This window comes from Nylanderia fulva, unplaced genomic scaffold (assembly GCF_048542155.1).
Source record: "Nylanderia fulva isolate GAGA-0341 unplaced genomic scaffold, ASM4854215v1 Scaffold189, whole genome shotgun sequence".
Classification (NCBI taxonomy): Eukaryota; Metazoa; Arthropoda; class Insecta; order Hymenoptera; family Formicidae; genus Nylanderia; species Nylanderia fulva.
In genome coordinates this window covers 112265-130322 of record NW_028190150.1, presented here as the reverse complement: position 1 = coordinate 130322, position 18058 = coordinate 112265, and the positions used below count along the sequence as shown (strand labels likewise).

At 42.9% G+C, this 18058-nt stretch overlaps 1 protein-coding gene across 1 annotated transcript; it reads right to left on the bottom strand.

Annotated features, from left to right (window-relative positions):
• Window positions 1-3307: 3307 nt before the first annotated feature.
• Window positions 3308-3883, bottom strand: LOC146723534 (uncharacterized). The gene has a single exon (XM_085481646.1). The coding sequence runs from the start codon at window positions 3881-3883 to the stop codon at window positions 3308-3310; it is 576 nt and encodes a 191-aa protein (XP_085337772.1).
• Window positions 3884-18058: the final 14175 nt, after the last annotated feature.

Below are 18058 nucleotides of genomic sequence, written 5' to 3'. Positions count from 1 at the left end.
TTGGATGAGAAACAATACGGCTTCCGGGCCGGGCGATCGACGGTAGACGCAATATTGCGGGTTCGCTCGGTCGTGGAGGCCGTAACGAGGGAAGACGGGGTGTTGTTGGCGGTATCGCTCGATATATCAAATGCCTTCAACACCCTGCCGTGGCACCGGGTGGGGGAGGCCCTGCAATACCACAGGGTCCCCCCATACCTGGTGTCGGTCTTAGCGGACTACTTCCGGGATAGACAGTTGGTCTATATGGACAGAAACGCCGAGGAGCAGAGCAGGGAGATGTCGTGTGGGGTTCCGCAAGGCTCGGTCCTGGGACCATTGATGTGGAACCTTGCGTACGACATCGCCCTGCGGGTTGCCCTCCCCCCCGGCTGTCAGGCAATATGCTATGCTGACGATACCCTGATATTGGCCGGGGGAGACACCTGGGGAGAAGCGCAGGGACGTGCCAACCTGGCAGTGGCGCGCGTGGTGCGGACGATTAAAGATATTGGGTTGAGGGTGGCGCCCCAAAAGACGGAAGCTGTCTTTTTTCACAATAAAAGAATAGGGGCGCAACCCAAAACCACAATAATGGTGGAAAACGCCCCCGTAGAGGTGGGGACCCAGATGAAATATCTGGGTCTCCACCTGGATGGTAAATGGACGTTTGGCGAGCACTTTCGCCGGATAACCCCGAGAGTGGAAAGGGCCGCGATGGCCCTATGTCGGCTTTTGCCGAATCTCGGGGGGCCCGACGAAAGGGTTCGCCGATTATATGCCGGAACTGTCCATGCTATGCTGATGTACGGAGCCCCCGTATGGGCGGAGAAACTGGGGGCGACCCGCAAGCTGCAGGACTCACTGCACCAGCTACAAAGGCGGGTCGCCAACAGAGTTTGCAGGGGGTTCCGTACGGTCAACTGGACGGCAGCCGGAGTGCCCCCCGTCGAATTGCTAGCCTGAATGTACACCGAGGTATACAAACGTACACGCGGGCTGCAAAGGGGGGGCACCATAGTGACGGACAGTATCCGGCGTAACCTGAGGGTCCATACCCGGCGGTGCCTAATAAAAGAATGGTCCGAGGGACTGGAAAATCCCAATCTTCCCGGACAGCGCACCGTCGGGGCCATCCAGCCCTGCCTGGAACAATGGCTAGGCAGGGCAAACGGGAGTGTGACATACCGCATGACTCAGATGCTCACCGGGCATGGGTGCTTTAGGTGAGTACCTGAGACGCATAGGCAAGGAACGCACCACGCGCTGCCACCATTGCGGCCACCATCGGGACACCGCCCAGCACACACTTGAGGACTGTGTTGCCTGGGCGGGAGAACGAATGGAGTTAGTGGCCGCAGTGGGGAGAGACCTGAGGCTCCCCGTGATCGTAAAAAGATCACGGAGAGCGAAGAAGCATGGAGGGCCTTCTCCTCCTTCTGCGAAAAATTGCTACGGCAGAAGGAGGAGAAGGAGCGGGATAGAGAGAAGAAGGGAGAGAGAGCAAGGGAATGGGAGGAGGGAGAGGCTGAGGACAGCGGAGAGGAGGAGGAAGGCCAGCGAGCGGATGGGGGCGTGCCCCCTCTTTCCCCGGCACCGGCGGCCTTAGCCGTTTGTGATGTCGGGGATTGGGGGGGGGTGCGCCTCCGATGCTAGGGGAAGAAGCGGCAACGTGGAGAAGAAGGGGGACATGCCCCGCCCTCCCCCGCCGTCGGTGGGTTGGTTCGCCGGTGGTGGGGCTCGGTGGGGGTATGCCCTCAGAAGGAGAGGAGGGAAGAGGGACGAGAGTATGGGAGACGGGGGCGGACCCTCTCTTTCCCCGCCATCGGTGGGCTTGCCCATCTGTGGTGGCGGGGATCGGGGGGGGTTCGCCCACAATACACCCGCGTTGTCGTCTAAGTACGATGCGGGGGGGGCTGGAGATGTTTAAGTCCCATGGCTCCCCCCCCCCAAAGGCCTCTCGGGGTTCTGGGGCGCGGGCGTGTCGTCTCGCATAGGCGGGGGTCGGCGCGTCCGCGCCCTCGAACGGGAAACCCCCTCGGCTGCGGCCGAATCCTAACTCCCACGGGAGCGGTGGGAGCCGCAGCTGGGGGGGCCGAGGGGGGGCCACGTGTCCCCAGCGGGCAGGCATCGCCAGTCCGGCCGGGGCGCCTGGGGTCCCTCTCTGTGAAGACGTGACGCGCGGAGCCCTCTCACCGAGAGCCATAAGGCACCGGTGGGAGGGCAACACCGTCCACGAGCAGGCTCCTCTCCTCCTGAGAGGAACCTCCTGGTGAGGGCTCCCCTGGTGAAACGCCGAACCGGATCACCCTCTAGGGGATCCGGGGGATGCGTCCACCAGGGGGGCGGGGGGCGATGGCTCGAGCGGGAGCTCTCGAGCCATGGCCCCGCCCCCCAAACTCTTTGGGAGGGCGCGGTGTGGGGTTGGTGTTGCCCCGCACCGCAACCGCGAAGGAACCGCACAGTCATTGACTGTGCGGTCGGGGAGGGGTCTCGGCCGCAAGGTCGAGGCAGCTCCCCGGAGACGGCTTGGCGGGGGAAGGGGGCGGCGGGACGGCATAGGAAACTGGCATCCTCGCCGTCCCCCATCCAACGCCCGGGATGAACACCCGCTGGGGTTTTAGTGAGGTAGGACTTGGGCCCCCTGGTCGAACCATTCGTGGCTCGGTCAAGGGGAACAAGGAGTCCCACACCTCCTTGAGAGTGTAAGGAGTCTTACACCTCCTAACCCGCACCTCTACCCGGGGGTGCGTGGTACCATGACGGTTTTCCCAGCGTCAAAAAAAAAAAAAAAAAAAAAAAGGTCGTTCACTGCTGCTTCCGGGTCGGTCACTGATACCACTCATTGTTGTTTGGTAGCACGTCGATCGTAACCACTCGAGAATCCCTTCTTCTAGACGTTTGTTTGATAGACGTTTCCGAGCCAACCGCTCATTAGATGTCTGAGATAGTGTTTGGTGCACGCAAAAGTTCTTTTATCGCAGTCTCCAACGCTCGTACATCCTTCTCTAACGCAGCCAGCTTCTCATCTAACTCTTTCTGTTGGACCATCAATGTTTTAAAGCACTCTTCCAGGTACAATTTGTTGACGGCATCAGTATCCGCCTCAGGTTGCGCTACACGGCGAATCTTGCACGATCTCGCGTCAAAATCTGCAGCGACGCGACATAGAGCGTTTTTACGCACACATCTTCTCATCAATGTGTGCCAATGATCGTCGGTTGTATCAATTCTCCTCTTGAATAATCCAAATTTATTGATAGACATTTTTTTGCAATGCTTTGTAGAGTGTCACGCGATGGACTAAATAGATTGTCGGAACCCTTGTTTAATTTATAATAATGCCCGCTTCCCGCAGTTCCTCGATGATCGACAGGATCTCGTTGTCGTGCGCGTTGTTGCCGGCTTGGCGCGAAGCGTCGAGCAATCGTAAGCGATTCACTAGCTCGTTGGGGTCGTCCCAGTGCACGTAATCAATCTTATTGTCGGTTAGCGTCATAGCGCGAGGCATTCCAGTGCCAGATTTTGGGCTCTCCACCCGCGTCAACGGTGCGATTAAATATTTGTACTTGTCCCCCTTGCTACCCTTCACACGACCTTGCGCATCAAAATTGCGTTTATGCACGTTTGTCGCCAATAATATGTGCTTGTATTTTTGCAAATTGTCCTCTTGGTAATCGGGTCTTTTCTTGAAGATCAACTCGTACAATCCGGGCGTTCCAATGTACCGCGTGTCGCCTATGATTATATTGTCATCTTTGTCAATCGCAAATCGCTTGCTGCCGAGCCGCATTTCATTCTCGCCGAAATAGACTCCGTATACATTATCAATTTCTTTCTTCTCATCAGCACCGAGGAGAGCGTCCATGTATTCTCGTCCTAATGGTCCCAAATTCTTTCGCATCATTTGTCGACCTTCCGGCGATCTTAACCAGTGTCGAAGAGGTATTTCGGACAGGTTTACGCGTGATTACCAAAACATTTCGTCTACGAGTGCTTTGGGTATCACAGGTTGTGCGCTTATCGATGTAGATGTTGTCGGCAGTGAAGCGTCCAATGGCTTCGAAATATCATATTTTCTCTTTTTCAATTCCTCCTCCTCCTCTTTATATCGCTTGATAGTTTTATGTTTTCTCTTTTTCGGTGTCTCCCCCTCATACTGTGTCTCAATCTTCACACCGTCGTCATCGTCGGTGTTAGGCTCGTTTTTCACCAAAATCGTCGCGTTATCGACAATCTTTTGTAGCGAACTCGATAATAGGTTTAAAGTGAGTCTTGACAGCGATATCATCATCGATCTTTCCGGTCTTCAGAGCGCGGTGTTTCTTGCGGATCGATTCGGCCGTCTTCGCAATCTCCTTGGCAACCTTTTCACGCTCGCGAATATTATCAGCCATGTCGGCAGCACTCTCTAGAGTTTCTCTCGACTGGGAGGATTGTTGGCGACGACTAATGGCTCTGCGGTTATCGCGAACTCGTTAAATTCTTTTCTGTATCGCCCGTTCGAAAGCAAGCTGTCCTTGTCTATCACTAGAAATCCATACTTTTGCTGCCAACAAGTACGACATAACTCACTGAAATCCTCATACAACATGTCGGTATTCACGTGATCGTTGTACACGTGCTTCAAATTGGTGGCGTCCTGTTTAAATAGGATTAGCAGGTTCGCGTTGTCGCGTATAAGATGTTTCGGTATTCTCGCGTATGTCTGACAGAGATAGAAACAGTCGATGTTCGAGTGGCGCTCCATTGAGAAGTACTCTCTTATCGTATCTTGCTTGTCGCATGCCACGTCATCAAAGACAAAAATTGAATTTGGACATGCTTCGCTGAGTGGAATGACGTCACTGTTATTGGAGAATGTAAAGTAGCCGATTTCGTCAATCGGTGTCAATAAATCTTCCAAATAGCGATATTTCGGCTGTTGCAGCGATTTCGAGTACACGTACACGTTCTCGAAACGCACACCGTGCGGACTTTCCAGCAGGCTTATCAACACGTTGGTTTTACCGCAGTTTGAAGGGCCGCAAACGATCGCGCGTATAGTTGTCGGTAGCATCGTACCGTGTTTGCGCACACCTTCGTTCACGCTGCAGCGTACTCTGTCGTCGTAATTCATCACTCGTATCGTCAGAGGTTGTCGCACGAATATTTCATTTTCTCACTCCCGATTTAACCTCCAACGTCCGCCTATTTATAGCTGCGCGGACTCGCGCTTTGCTCAGTAATGTCTAGAGATTGCAACGGATGTTCAACGAAAATAGGCACAGGTCTATTAAATCGTGCGATAAACGCACTTCCGGTCGAGCTTCTATATTCCTGGCTATCAATTTTGCGGCCCGGGAACTCGTTTGGAAAAGCGATTGGCTAGAGGTGATCAAGGTGTCAACCCATTGGACGCGGCGTGCCGTGAACACGATATAGCGTACTCTCGGAGCAGCGAACTCACCGAGAGACACGTGGACGGATAAGGTAATCGCCGAGAAAGCGAAAACTCGCATCGTCGCGAAAGACTCGAGTCTCGGTGGAGGAGAGCCGCTGGCCCGCAGTTGTCTGGACAGCGATGAAGGCCAAGACGAAGCTCGGCATGGGCTTGAAAACGAAAAGAGGAAGACGAAGAGGAGGGTACTTTCGGCCAGCGAAACGAGGCGCGCATTTTTACCGATTTTACCAATGCTGGGCGCGCTCGGATCCCTGGTCGGCGGATGACGGCTGGCGTAGCAAAAGCGTGTAAACGACATAAAGCCGCGCAACGTCAGTGCAAGAGATACTACGCCACAATCGCGCCATGGAAGCCGCGGGACTGTATCTCGCCCCTTACAAATATGGACGAAGAGGCGAGGAAAAAAAAAACGTCAAAAAAACGTTTAAAAATTGCCGCAACGGTGCTAACTACAATGTGCCATTGCTACAACTTGCAAAACGTATGCACATTCCATATTTTAAAGGTGTATTTATGCGCAATAATTTACCCGATAATGGCGCGCGAGAAAATGAGAGTGGTATCGTCAATATGGACAGCACAGACGGCCCCATGGGTGGCGTATGCAAAAAGGGGAATCCGCGCAATCTATTTGACAGTTTTGGCAATATCTTCGACCACCCGAGGAATTGGTGCGATATTTAACGTGCCGAAATTGGAATACAATTACACCTCTTATCAAACGTATGATCAGAGTATCTGCGGACAGTTGTGCTTGCACATTTCTCCGAGAGATTGAATTTTAGTTCAACTTGCAGCGAATTTAAAGACTGACATTGCGTTATTTAACTCCGTTTTTGTCAACATGTCGCTAACACTAACATTGACTGGGAAGAGTTAGCCGTCCTCGCGGCGAGCTACTTTCCCCCATAGATTTGAGCGACGCGGACTACGAGCTCGGTCTGACGGATTTTGAAACTTATCACACTATATCGAATGTGAAAACTTTATATATAATTATGTATTAAATATCAGACAAATAAATACTATATGTATATATTCATGGTGTACTTTATTTGCGCGCCACCCGTACATACTTTTGCGAGAGAGCAACCACTAGAAAAGAAAGAGACAGCGCGCGACGAAAAATACGATATTATTATCTTACGAGATGAATAAGACATCCTGCTGCGGCAAAATCGATAATTTTATCTTACGAGGCGCACGCGACATTAAAGGTAAAAAGGAGAGCACGCATTTCGAGAGGAAGCGGGTACCCACCTGGATTTGCGGCGGTATACGCCCCTCTCCCTGGAGCGAGGAGGAGAGGAGCGCGGGCGGTATGGGCCCCTCTCCCGTCGGAGCGAGAAGGGGTAGGCGCGGCGGTATACGCGCTCTCCCGTCGGAGCGAGGAGAGGGTAGTCGCGGCGAGAGGGGGGACCCCACCGGATTTTGTGGCCGAGAGATTGCGAAGAGATGGATGGGCGGTCGCGGGGGAGAGTGTAAGGAGGGAAACTTTTTTTTAATTGTTATTTTTATTCTTATTTTTTATTCTTTTTTTACAAGTTTTTACATTTTTAAAATTTTTCCCTACGAAATTTTTTCTTAAAACAAGGAAAGAAGAAGGGAAACCTTTTTTAAAAATAAAAAAACAAAAAAATTTTTTTTTTAAAAAACAAAAATACAGAGAACTAAGAAAGACATTTTTTAAAGGATACGAGGGGGGGGGAAAACTTTTTAAAATTAAAAAAATTTTGGTTAAAATATTAAAATATATTTTTTTATTTTATTTAAATTTTTCCGCGGATGGCTTACCCGGGGGTACCGCGTGGGTTGCCGGTCGGATTTAACCCTTCATATGTAGTGTAATGTAGGGGGAGCGGTGGTGTACTTGTACATGTGTTGCAGTGAATAGGACCCGCGGTTCGTAACTTCCGCGGTTTTAAAACGCCCTCCAAACCCTTTTACTGTGTGGTTAAAAAAAAATAAAAATAATATATGAAAAATAAAAAAAATAAAAAAATATAAAAATATAAAAAAAATATAAAAAAATATAAAAATTAAAAAAAAAATATAAAAAATATAAAATAATTCTTCTGTAGGTGGGACACGAGAGTGAGTGGAAGGCCGAGAAAAGAGAGGAGCCAGGCGCTTCACCAGGGCGATTACAGCGAGAGGGGGTCGCATACAACCCATTCGCTGTCATCAGACTCGGCATCTGTGCATAGAAATATATTAAATTAAAATATAGCCATTTTTTTACATATTATATATATATATATATATATATACTCACGTCCTTGACAGGTGGGACATGCGTTGGCCAGGTAGAACACGTATAGTCTTTCCTGGCAATTATCGCAACGCAGTTCGGGTACATCTGTGTACCGCGATGTAGTGTGTCCCTCGATGGTTGTGATGCTCAGGGAATCTGCCCCTGTTTCTCACGAAACAGCGAAAGCAGATCCTGACCGACCCCCATGGTGCGACGAATGACATACGACGCCACAGTGCATACCCTCGCTGTCTCGTCGAGGGATGCAGTGGCGCGTATGCCATACATGCGGGAGCTGCCACGACTCCCCGAACAGCGTTGTCACTATCGTACCCATCGTCATCTTCATCTTCATCTTCATCGTCATCGTCATCGTCATCGTCATCGCCGTCTTCATCAATGGGTACGAAATCAACGTCCATTTCTTCTTCTATGTCATCCAGGACGTTGTTCGCCTCCCTGTCGTACACAGGGTCGTACATCGCACCATCACTGTCGCTCTCGCTGTCGTCGTCGGAGATGGTTATGACCTCCATCTCGTCATCCGGGACGACGACCACCTCCATCTCTTCATCGTAGGAGATCACTACTTCTTTATTGTCTTTCTCCATTTTTTGCAAAAACATTCACTTTTTCGCACTTATTACACCGAAATGTCACCGTACTATGACCCGGCAGTGACATCGGTCCTCATTAGCCAAATCATAGTTGTCCACGGTGAAATAATCGACACAATTTTTGTATCGACCGTTGATAACATGCGACTCGCTTGTGTCGCTTAGACGTTCTGGTGCATTTAGTATAAATCACCAGCCACTCTTACCAATGTCTTCATGCGTTTCCAGGAAATGGGCTACACGTCTTGTATGCGGTTTTTCGCACACCAAGTTCCGCGATTTCGTACATATTGTACAATTGAAGTCGCCGTTCACGTTTATTACAAACGGGTATCTTTTTTTTCATTGTGACAGCATACATCGAGATGTCTATACCATCTCTCGGCAGGTCTTATAACACCCCTTCTCAAAACACCTCGAATGATCTTTTACCGCGTTCTCCATTTTTTATGTCTGGCACTTATTCGCACTTTTAACCTCAGCCTATTTTCGCTGACACTTCGCTGCAATCCCTGATCATCGGTGCTGGACCGTCAATATGCGTTCGCATCCACGGCCGATTGTAGTGTTCGAGGCAGCGACGATATGTCTGAACCTCCGGATCCGTCTTGATATGCTCCGGAAGCTTGTCCCACAAATGCTCTACGAAATATCCACACTTTTGCAGTAAAACAATCTTCGGAATATATTGTAACTTGTCGGCACTTAAACTGAGAATGTCGGAAGCACTTGATAGTATTACAAACATTCTGCACCCCGAATGAAGAGAGCGTGCGCTCGCCAGTGGTACTATGGCTCGGCAGCTGCATCGGTCCTTATTATATATCCCGATCATCCCTTTGTTCGTGGGATGATGATGCAATTGTTAATTCGCGAGAATATTTGTGCGATATCTACCCGCTGATAATTTCTTAGAAAGTACATAGATAGACCGCCCGTTAACCTTTCATTTCACCCGTCGGACTCGGATTGACGACGTCGCGCAAACATGTCGCAAACCTGTATGTATCAACCCGCTTGGATTGTCGGCAAACCTTTTGTTCTAAATAAGTTCGCAGAATTATCTTATCTATCTTGGATTTACGGAGAAAGATATTAGTATATCGCTGTAATAGATATCTATCTTGGATTTTCAGAGAAAATTAGATATCCAATTGTCGGCCTCGATCCAAGCCTGGTGGATTCTGAAACGGCGGTCAGCACATTCGTAGAATTTATCTTATCTTATCTTGTTTATGAAAACTAGATATCGCTCAAAGACGCCGCCTATCTTACTGTTTATCTTGTTATAAACATATCAGGTACCTGATCCCCTTATCAGGTAAATGATCTCCTTATCAGTAATCTGATATGATTTATAAACGCAAAAGATAAGCTTTATCTACTTGATAAGACCCCCTACCCCGCGTGACGCAACCCCCCTCGCCGCGATCCCCCCCGCCCCTCACCACCCCTCATTGCCCTCGGTTTTAGAACCGGCCTAGTATACCTACTCAGCGCCATTATTTAATCTGTTCTAAGAACAATATGTATGCCACCTTGTGCTCCTTTGGGCCATTTTTCTTGAACACTTCCATATCATTAGCGTAATACCATTCCGATTTTGTGTCAGCTCTCAACATACACGTGTAGTGACCATAATTCATTTCTTCACCTTCGTGAATTATAGCGCTATTACTGTACTTTTTTTCATTAATCGTGATATTACTCGTCGGCACGGCGTTAACTCCAATTGTTGATATTTTTTTTAGAAGCACCGTGTACAAAAGTATATAAATTGAGCTGTTTACTACGACGGATAAAGTTGATTCGATTACGGTTTTCCTTTTTCACACGGTACCAACCTCACATTCGTTACAATGCCGTTTATCGTTTTCCCCATTTAGAAAATTTTAATTAATCAAACTTTGTAGAGTGACACCTTTTTTCCTTTTAATGTCGAAGGTATAGGTAATATTAGCAAAACTACTGCTTTCCAGCTTAGTTACATTGTAATTACATTTGCATTCGAGCAACATGTTACGTGCTTTAATTCGAGTTCTAATACATCATTGATGTCGGAATACGTCGACATTAGAGCCGTAAAAAATTCCGAAACATCTTGTTATGTTCGTTCTTCGAAAGTTTCCGACAGTATCTTCTAACCGCTTGAATGTTGCAATATTTACGTTCACATACGCGCAGATAGCATCAGTCAATGCATTCGATGCTTTATTCTTCAGTATTTGTTGCCTAATACGTACGCAATGAAATGCACATTGTAATATTACATTAGGTAACACGAAACAGCATCGTTATTGCAAAGGCCATATATTTCCACGTAACTATACTTTCTGGTTTCCTCACAATCATAATTCTGCATATCATCAATGATATTAGGGATTAGCCCCATCGACGATCGACATTTTCACAACCTTTTTCTCGGGACGGATTGATTTTGGTGGCAGTTCAGATTTGAATATAGATCTCAGTCGATTATATTCTACAATGGCTCTCGAGTTTGCTTTTTAACTGATGCGGGATTGAAATTTATCAAATGTAGGCCTTCCAATTTACTTACTCGTGACAAACCTACATAGGCTTGACCATCACTGAATACAAGTCGTTCCTACATCCATCATTGCATTGTTACATGTAATTCCTTGACTTTTGTGTATAGTTTTCCATAAACTGAGAGACAATGGAAATTGTTTCCGATGTACCACTAATTTGTGGAATACTTCAAATTTAATATCTACTTTCGTTAGTGCGATTTCTTTGTTATCCGAAATAACTATTTTGATGGGGTATCAATACAATTGGCCGTCAGCAGAGCGATTAACTGCACTACATTGCCTATTGTTCCATTGACAAGTCCCAAAGTTACGTCAATGTTTCGGCGATCATCACTTTAGCGCCAATTTTAATCGCTATTCTCTTTCAATGCCAGCTGTTTCAGATACTTTTCATCTTTGTCTTCCAAAATTGTTATGCACCTTTTTTTTTTCATTGCTGGAGCACAGTCGACCTCATCTTCTGCTATCAGTAGAATTTCATCGCTGTCGATCTTTTATCGAGCCTTGCTGTGTTCAAAAACCTTGCACAAATAACACGCGGGCAAATAAACAAATTGTATCAATCGGTAATTGATTCATATAAGTGCAAAGTTCATTCAATCTTTCGTCGCAACTACTTTCGTTAAAAATTTATTTTTTTAATGAAGAACTTGATGTCCAAACCGTTTCTAAAAACCATTTGTTTAAAAGTATATCAGAATGTATTGTGCTATTAATAAAAGTTTTGCGTCCCCGAACAATTCCACAAATTCACCCCCATGGTACCCAAAAATTTTGAATCTTGTCGAGACATTTTAACAAAGAAAATTTTTTTTTCAGGAGGAAGTGCAACAAGTCCCCAAAAAAGGGAAGTTTTTTCCAAAAAAAAATTTGTATCTGTCGTATCAAAGATTTCACTAAGGAGATTTATAAACATAAATGTCAATTTGAAATCAGGATACTTCTGTTATAATAATTTGACATTTTTAATTTGTTCTCAAAGTTTTTAAAACCCGTTGAATTTGGGGGTATTTGGGTAGATTCCTGACAAGGGTTTTTTGAAAAATTTATGGATTGTCAAGCCTCGATGTTGAATGCGCGTACCCCCGGGAGCAGAAAGGAGTTTTTTTTCCAAAAATTTTTTGATCCAATGTTTAATCGTTTAATTTTTGAAAACTTTTCCCTGACCACCCGCCAATTGTAAAGTGCGAAATTTATTCTTATTGTTTAAAATTGGCATATCCATCAAAAACCCCTTTTTTGGTCTTGTTCAATTGCGACCCCTTGCGATAAACAATGGGTTCAATTTAAAAAACTTCCACATTTTCGTTTCCCCGGGAAATTATTCAAAATCTATCATTTCCCAAAGTCTGATTGCTTTTTTTCCGACTTTGTCTGTTTTTTGTTAAAAGGGTTTTAAAAAAACTTTGTTTTTTCTCCAAAAAATTTGTATGTCCATTTTTCCCCCCCATTTTTTTGATACCGGATTTTTAATCTTTTTAAAAACCCTTTTCCCCGTTTCCCTTTCGAGGGAAGATGTACAATTGTTTTAAAACTGCGAAAATTTTTTCACTGACTATCGAAGTATAACGTCTTTAAAACGAAATTCCAGTTTTGGGGCCGGGAAAAATTCGAACCGACACTTTCTGTATATTTTATTTTTCCTTTTTTTTCGTAGCATGCAATACAATTTATTTTAGATTCTGATCACTTATTACCGTATCGACAACGTTGGCAAAACCCCAAATTTTTTCATCTGGAATTTCACACTTTACGTTTTTCGAAAAAACGTAGCAATTCTTATCCGGTGTTTTTTCCTTTTTAGGAGCATTTTTTATCCAAATCATACAAGCAGTGCTGAATCCCTTTTGATATTCCAGTCGCCGAAGAAATGAAAAAACCCTTTTCTAGGGGATTATCGGACAAACAAAAAAAATTAATATGGTTTTTGAATTTTATGCCATAAAACTAGAAGTACTTACAGGATCGAAAAGCGACTATTTTGCTGATGCCAACTTCTCTTTATGGGGATTCTACTCGTAAATTTCCCCCCCAAAAATCGGCCATTTCCATTCACTGGGGCTCAAAGTAAAAAACCACTCGCTGGACCTTTTAAGGGCAAAGTCAGCATTTTACATTTTTGGAGGGTTGTCGCCAAAATTGATCCGTATTTTCAATTTTGCGAAAATACTCTTTAAAATTTGATTCTAATTCGAAACCCTTTCAATTCTTTCAAGTATCAACCAGCAGTTTTATCCCCTCGGGGTTATAACCATCTTTCGAAAAAAAAAATCCCACTTTTCAACTGTCGGTATTTAGCACCCTTTGAAAAGGGAAAAAACAGATTTTGCAGTTTCAACTTGAATCTATATGTTTCGAATCAATCTTTGTTCTAATAAATAAATTTTCCCGGGCCCCAAAGCAAAGTTTCTATTTCCTTTTTCCCCTTGACCCCCTCAGGATATAAATCAGGAAAAACACATGACATCCATATATTTATAACAATTATCCATTTTGGGAAAAACTTCAATTTTTACATTTTATAAAGGCCCAAAGCAGATTCTTATCGATTAAATTTTTGCGTTGGTTGGGTTTTTTTGTTACTGTCATTAATATCCGGGGTTTTTCAGTGATACGTGTGAGGGGGGAAAACCCCACGTTTTAAAACGATTTTTCATTATTATTTTTGGGTTTTTGTACATTGTCAAATTCAATGCTGGGAATTTTCAACCACCTATTTTTTTCGTCATCGCCAAACCCCATATTCTGTTTTTCCCGCAACTTTTTATTTTAAAAGATCATAAAATGCGCCAAAAACGAATTTTCGAGTAATGAGGATTATTTTCTTTCAACCCTTGTAAAAACCTTATAACTTATTAATATTTTACCCAAATTTTTCCCCAAAAAATTTAGATTTCTGGGGGATACCTCGAACGAGAATGTGCAACTCGTGATTCAAAAATTTTTAGGATCTTCCGGAGGACATCCTTTTCCAAAATTTCTTTTAAAGGGGGAGGGCAAAGAAAAGTTCTGCCTTTTACTTTTTGGGTCATTTGTTATGCGGTATATGTTTTTTTTGAAAAAATTTCCCATCAAAATTTTTCTAAATTTAAAACTGCAATTTCTTGTTAACAAATTTTTTTGTAATTATTGAAACTGATAAAAATTCTGGTAATGGGGTTTTCCGCAAGGGGGAAATTTAAAATGGGAAGTAGAAGGCAACACGCCTTTTTTAAATTTCCCAAAAAAAAGCCCTTTCAAACGAATTTATATTTTTATGTGTTTGTTTTCGTTTTTCTATCAGTCTTTCCAAAAAGGTCCCTCTATTGTTTTTCTCAGCTTCTCGAACTTAGAAACGTCTCTTCTCAAGAAAAATTTTTTTTCAAGAGATGCAAGGGATACGTGAAAATCCAAAAATCGCTTTTTTTATTTTAAAATCCCTTCGAAATTTTTGGGGGGAAAAAATCTTTTCCTGTCCCCCAAAAAAACACCAGTTACATTTTTTGGAAAAAATTCTTTATTTTTAAAATCTTTGGGAAAATTTTTAACAAATTTACCCCTATTGAAAAAAAACCCCAAAAATGAAAACAGTTAAAAAAACTTATTAAATTGTCGTTTCAATTTAAAAACATTTCTTCGAATATTCCTTACAAAAGGAAAATAGGGGAAAAAGGGTTTTTAAATTTTTCAATGTATGCCCTTGAAAAAGTTCGAATTGTAAAAATTCCGGAGGAGGTCCAATCTGCTACTCGTACTTTTAAAAAAAACCCCTTTTTTATTTTGCGCCATAAATTTAAAAATTCATTTTTTTTTTCAAAGTACTTTCTTAAAAAACATTTCCAAAAATTTTACAAATTTTTTTCCCGGGGAAGTATCATTTATGGGGCCCATCTTTTCCCATACAATGCCACTTTTAAACTTTTTACCATTTTTATCTATTAACGGAAAAAAACTTTTTTTACCCATGAGGAGGGGTTTGTCTTTTATAAGTGGTTGAAAAAAACTTTTTTCCTTTGCTCGTAAGCAGTTTCATAAAAGTACACTTGGGGAAGACAAAATAGGGGTTTTGGTAAGCCAAACGAGAATTTTTTTTTATTGTAGGGGGCTAGTATAAATTTTAAATCAAATCTCTATAAACGACTATTATTTTTTGTGCACTAAGAATAACTATGCATTTATTTTCTAGAAAAAATTTTTAAACCCTTTTTATTTTAATGTAGGTATTTTAATGTAAACTTGCACCGGGAAAAAAAAAATATATTTCCTTTTCTTTTGGGGAATATATTATTACTAAATTTGATAATATACACTTTCCCGTATGTTCACTTTGAACTGGCCCTTTTTAATAACATATCAGTTTTTTTCGTGATAATTTTTATTTGATCGTTTTTAAAATTTTTTTTGGTTTAAATTTTTGAGGACCTTTTTTTTAACATGGGGGGACCTTTTCATTTTTTGATTTTTTGGAGATGGGTGGGGAGAGGACGAATGAGGGTAAAAAAAAGACGAGATAGGCGAAAAGGGGGGTTAAAAAAAAACGAAAGGGGTAGAAAAAGGGCCCCCCGAGGGTGAAAAGGGTTTTAGAGAGAGTGAGAGAAGACAAAGAGGGTGGGGATAGGGGCCCAAAGAAAGGGGGAAAAGGGCGAAAAAGGGTGAGAGGGAAAAAAAAAGGGGGAGACAGAATGAAAAAAAAGTGAGACAAAATAAAAAGAGGGTGAGAGAGGGCAAAAAAAGGGGTGAAAGGGACGAAATTGGGTGAAAGAAAAGGGGGAAAAGGACGAAAAAGGACGAAAGAGGGGGGAAAGAGGACGAAAAAAGGGGAAAAGAGGGTGAGAGAGAAAAGAAAGAGAGTGAGAGGGGGACAAAGGGAGGGAAAATGAAAGAGGGAAAGAAAAAAGGGGGGGGAGGGGGAGGTCAAAGAGGGGTTGAGGGGGAGAAATAAAAAAAGGGGTAAAAGAGGGAAAGGAAGGGGAAGAGGACAAAAGAGGGGGGGGGGAGGGGGGAAAGAGGGGGTAAAGAAAACGAAACATGTGAAAAGGGGGAGGGAAATGAAAAAAGGGTTTTGGGGGGAAGAAAGGGGTGAAAGAGGACGAAAGGGGGGAAAAAAAGGGGGGGGGAAAAAGGGTAAAAAGGAGAAAAGAGGAAAAAGGGGGGAAGAGGGGGAAATTTAAAAGGGGGGGAGAAAAAAGGGGTGATTAGAACCCAAAAAGGGGAAAGGGCAAGAGGGTTTAGAGGCGAAAAGGGGGGTGAAAAAGGGCGGGGAAAAGGTGAAAGACAAAAAAAGGGTTTAAAGAGGAGAAAAAGAGGGGGAAAAGGCGAAAGGGGGGGGTGGGTTCCCCGGGTTTTGGGGGGGGAAAATGAAGGGGGGAAAAAGGACGAAAGATTTTGAAGAAAAGGGAAAAATGGTTTAAAAAAGGGCCGAAAGAGGGGGAAAGGGACCAAAAGGGGTGGGGGAAAACCCAAAAAAAATGAAAAAATAGGGCAAAAGGGGGGTTTTATTTAGGGCAAAAAAGGGGTGCGATGGGGGTGGGGGGGGGGGGACCCGGGGGGTTTGGGGAAAAAGGGGGGGGTGGAAATTTAGGGGGGTTTGAGGGGAAAAGGGGGGAAAAGATTTATTTTTTATAAATCCTGATGACGTCGCGAACGCGGCAGAGAAGAAGAAGAAGAAGGGCGACGGGGTTTTTTTTTTTATGAAAAAAAGCACTTTTGACCGCTTGATCTCCGAACGGTTTGACCGATTTTATTTCCCTTTTTGGGTCAAATTTCTGTGGGAAAAGCCCTTTCAGGTTTTTAAGTGCAATTCAAAATTTTTTTTATTTTTTAGTTCTACACCACCAAAAAAATGGGCTTTTTAGGTGCAGGATAAGAGACTTGGGAGGGTCTTTTTTAAGGTCTTTTGGGTTTTAAAAAATGGCCCCGGGACACTACCGCGTCTTTCCCGATATTTTTTCACAAATCCCAACAATATGTGTGGTGCGTGCGTGCGTGCGTGCGAGAAAATTCATATAACTTTACCATAAGGTCCAAACTACTCGCTTATAAAGCACCCAAATCTGTCGTGGGAAGATTTTTTTTCTTTATTAAAATCTTTTATGCCCGTTGTACAGTGCCTTCAGGTGGCCAATAACATTGTGAATTTTCATACCATGTATTCGGAACAGCTTCAAATGTTTTTTCGTCATCAAATTTTACAACGACCCAGGTCATCTTGTCATTATATTTTTGGGTTGAATTTTTTGTAAAAAAAGAAACATAAATTACAGAAGAAAAAATTAAAAGTTTAAAAGATCCAGCAATCTCATACTTTGAATTTTTTTGTAATACAAAAAAAAATTTTTTATGTTTAAATAAAAAAACATATTTATATATTTTTAAGAAGAAAAAAAAATATTAAAAATTTTGAAAATGAAAATTATACATTTTTTAATAAAATTCCCAATTAACAGTAATTTACATATGTAACAATGGAATGAAAAAAAGCTTGTTTTTGAAAAGGTAACACTACAAATTTTTTTTTTGATAAAAATCAATATTTCTTTACTTCAAGTGAGTTATTTTCTTTCTTTATATATTGAACATTAAATAAAGATGATGAACACGGTTTTGAGAAAAAAATTATCATGTTATTTATGTGTACCCAAATAAACATATAGCTTTTTTCACAAAGAGCAAAATTTTTAATTCCACAATAACTTTATTTTTTAATTCTACAAATTTATCAGCAATTGGAATATCAAAATAAAATTATTTGTCTGTAATCTTCTATATTGGGAGATTTTACAATTCTTTGTTAAAGGACCGTTAAAATGTTCCATGATATTTTGGGTTTAAAAAAATCATTTTTAATATTTTTAAAAAGTTATTTTGGAGCAATATACTTTTTACTTTCCTTAAGCACGCGATTTTGGGGGTAAAAAACTTGCTGTAAAAGTGAGCTGTTTTACAAAACTTTTTCTTTAATTGTTGCATTTTATTTTAAAAAGGGAAAAAGCGCAAAAAAATTGTAAAGGGGAAAACCATATAATTTTACACGTCGCTTAAAAATGAAAAATTTTTAAATGTATGTATGTTGTGTGATACAAAATAAAAACCCCGAAAATTTTTAATAGACTGACAAAAAAAAGGTTTCATCAAATTTGGTGAGCATATATTACAATCTTCTTTTCTCGAATAAACTTTTGACTTTTTTTTTATGAAACTAGAAAAACTAATGTTATGAAATTTTTAAAAT